This window comes from Solanum pennellii, chromosome 6, assembly GCF_001406875.1.
Source record: "Solanum pennellii chromosome 6, SPENNV200".
Classification (NCBI taxonomy): Eukaryota; Viridiplantae; Streptophyta; class Magnoliopsida; order Solanales; family Solanaceae; genus Solanum; species Solanum pennellii.
In genome coordinates this window covers 1614218-1617560 of record NC_028642.1, presented here as the reverse complement: position 1 = coordinate 1617560, position 3343 = coordinate 1614218, and the positions used below count along the sequence as shown (strand labels likewise).

The 3343-nt window shown below is 31.6% G+C and overlaps 1 protein-coding gene across 1 annotated transcript; it reads left to right on the top strand.

The window, feature by feature from the left end:
- Positions 1–1009: 1009 nt before the first annotated feature.
- On the top strand, positions 1010–2814 carry LOC107022797 (LOB domain-containing protein 15-like). Its single transcript, XM_015223385.2, has 3 exons — positions 1010–1114; positions 1350–1629; positions 2329–2814. The coding sequence occupies exons 1-3, from the start codon at positions 1101–1103 to the stop codon at positions 2749–2751; spliced, it is 717 nt and encodes a 238-aa protein (XP_015078871.1). The 5' UTR covers positions 1010–1100; the 3' UTR covers positions 2752–2814.
- Positions 2815–3343: the final 529 nt, after the last annotated feature.

Here is a 3343-nt window from a genome sequence, read left to right as displayed (position 1 = left end):
ATATACTAAATATGTTAAATTAGGTCATAGACCTAACTCATACCCCAAAAGTTAGCTCAAAGGAAGGGGGATTGCACAAGTCTTATAAGGAGTCCACCCATCTCATTAGTCACCGATATGTGACTTTTTGTTATTCTTTAACACTCCACCTAACGTCCAGTACTTGACATCTGATGCGTGGACAATTTTGATTTTGGGGGCCTCAACATCGGGTGAGACGGGCCATGCTCTGATACCATGTTGAATTAGATCTTAGGCCTAATTCACACCCCAAAATCTAGCTCAAAGGGAGGAGGATTGTCCAAGCCTTATAAGGAGTTCACCCATCTCATTAACCATCGATGTAAGACTTTTTGTCATTATTTAACACCCCACCTAACGTCCCGTACTTGACATTTGGTGAGTGGACAATTTTGATTTTAGGGCCCCCAACATCGGGTGAGACAGGCCTGCTTTGATACCATGTAAAATTAGATCTTAGGCCTAACTCACACTCCAAAAGCTAGCTCAAAGGGAGGAGGATTGCCTAAGCCTTATAAGGAGTCCATCCATCTCATTTACCACCTATGTGGGACTTTTTGTCATTCTTTAACAAAATACGTATTCAAATTCACACTTGAAATTTAAAAAAAATGACTTTCAGAAAATTGAACTATATATGACACATAATTGATCCAAAGAAAATATCAAACTTTGTTGGGAGCATCGTCTCTATTAATATGATCTATATTGCATACATTCAAATATATAATTGAGCATCGATATAAATATCAAATATTACATAAAAAATAAATTATATAATGTGTAAATTAAAATATAATTAGACTTTCATATGAACATCAAACACTAGAAAACAAGAAAGTGTATCAAACTTCTCTAACATAAGGTGAGCTATATATTTTGTTGGTATCTTATGAAAAATCTTATGAAAGAACTTTGACCTACTTTTGGCCTCTTTCATATAGTCTTTGTCTTACCTATTAAGAACTCATTTCTCCCCCTCTCTCTCTCTACTTTCTTCTCTCTCTCTCTCTCCTTTTTTTTTCTTCTACCAAATCCATCTATCTTTCTATCAAAAGGCAATACTAGAGTATTATTACATGTCCACAACAAGGTATGTATACATGGTCAAAATTGCTTTTCTCACAAATTAGTAACGAACTTCATCGCTAATCTATTGTCATATTGCTTATATCTAACATGATTTTTTTAAAAATATTCTATCGCTAATCCATTGCTAGATATATAAGATATTATCAACAAACTTTTCTGTTTAGCTATAAAATTTATCCTCGAGTAGTTTAGTTCTAATAGACATACTATACTCTTTTTTGTGTGTGTGGATATAGGGAGAGATTGGATGAGATTATTGGGAAGAAGTTAAAGATAGAGAATATTGATGCAAGTTCAAAGTTACATATGCAACAAATTATGGGAAGAAGACATATAATATTGGAACCTTCATGCACAAAATTGAATACTATTATACCTTGTGCTGCTTGTAAGCTTTTGAGAAGAAAATGTGCTGAAGAATGTCCATTTTCTCCTTATTTCTCTCCACATGAACCACAAAAATTTGCTGCTGTTCATAAAGTCTTTGGTGCTAGCAATGTTTCTAAGTTGCTCATGGTAAGTACTTAGGTTTAAAATTTAGACGTTACGAATTCTGAATTGAGAAAATAGTTCGATCTCTACGATATTTTCATATTTATATATAAATTCAATTTTAAAATACTGAATTATGTCGAACCTGTTTGAATCTATCAATACAACACAAATAGTGGAGAAAATAATGATAATACCATCTAACCACTTTATCCTTTAACCTTTTGTCTATCTATAGATCAAGAATTTAGAAGTTATAGATTTTAAAGTTAAATAGTTGGATCTAGAATTTGTTTCTAACTTTTTATACTTATATTCTTGGTGCATATACACAAGGTTTATTGTGAAATATTAAGTTTTGTCAAATTCACAAACTTATTATTAGATCTATCACTAAAGTATACGATCCAAATAAGTTGATTAAAGGATAGCAAAATCTACCAAGTTCTTTTTTTTAAAAAGAAAATCGTTTATTTGACTTATTTATATTTGTATATAAGTAGAAAATATTATAACTATTGTTAAACCTTACAAATTTAATTATTGGACAACATTTTACTTTGAATTGAGGTGTTTTTATTGTTATAGAAATAAAATATGGAGTAGAAAAATATTTATGAGATTTTTATACATAATTTCAATTAGCTTAAAACTGAGATGTAATTATTATTATTATTTAATATTTATGTAAAATTATTTTTTTGTGTGTGGAAAAATGTGTAGGAGGTGCCAGAAAGTCAAAGGGCAGATGCAGCAAATAGTTTGGTATATGAAGCAAATGTGAGGCTAAGGGATCCAGTCTATGGGTGCATGGGTGCAATTTCAACTTTAAACCAACAAGTTCAATCGTTACAAGTCGAGCTTAACATAACAAGGGCTGAAATTTTGAGATATAAATATAGAGAAGCAATGAATAATCTAATCATTGCATCCACGGGTATTGGAGCCACGGTGGCCGCGGCTGAGTTGCCCCAAGCTCCTTCTACTCCCACCCATCCACCACGGCCACCGCCTCCCCAAGAGTCTTTTGGGGTTGTTGTCCCTTCTTGTTCTTCTCCTCCTTCAACTCAATCCGTATACGCAACTCCTTCTAATGGAGCAAACTTTAGTGTTATTTCAAACAATAATGTACCCTATTTTGATTAGTATGTTTAATAATCGATGCAGAGTTGAATTCAAAATTGAGAATTAATAAATTCAAACTTTTTATGTGTTCTCGATATACGTATACATTAGTTTGAATTGAAAATTGTGAGTTCAATTTAATGCATAGAAATCCCTTTAGATCTATTTCTGAATTATTATTGTAGTTTTTATTACGTAAAGTGATAGAAAATAAATTGTATACTTTAAATTTTGTCCACATGTTTTTCTTAATGATATACGAGTTCAACCACTTGATGAATGATTTTCTTTTGGAAAAAAACATATACTAATGTTGGCATTTCTTTTCATAGAGAAAGTCAACTCAACCTTTATTAGGGTTTGTCTCTAGTCTTATTGATTAGAGACATATTCACATTTTATTAATTTATTTTAACTTGATGAATTCAATAATATTCTTTTAACAACTTTAGCACCCCAATGCATTGTATGCTAGAAATGTGAACAATTCAGATTTAGTTGAAATTTTAATAAACCTTTTAGGTATAAATCTAAGTTAGATGGGGAAATTGAAGGGAAGGAAGGGGAATTGATGAGCTCTGATTTTGATGGTTGTTTTTCGAGTTTAACTTTT

Bases quoted from the DNA above. Each gene is read 5' to 3' on its own strand.
- LOC107022797 (XM_015223385.2), top strand. The intron at 1,630-2,328 runs GTAAGTACTTAG...AAAAATGTGTAG, and splicing joins ATGTTTCTAAGTTGCTCATG to GAGGTGCCAGAAAGTCAAAG.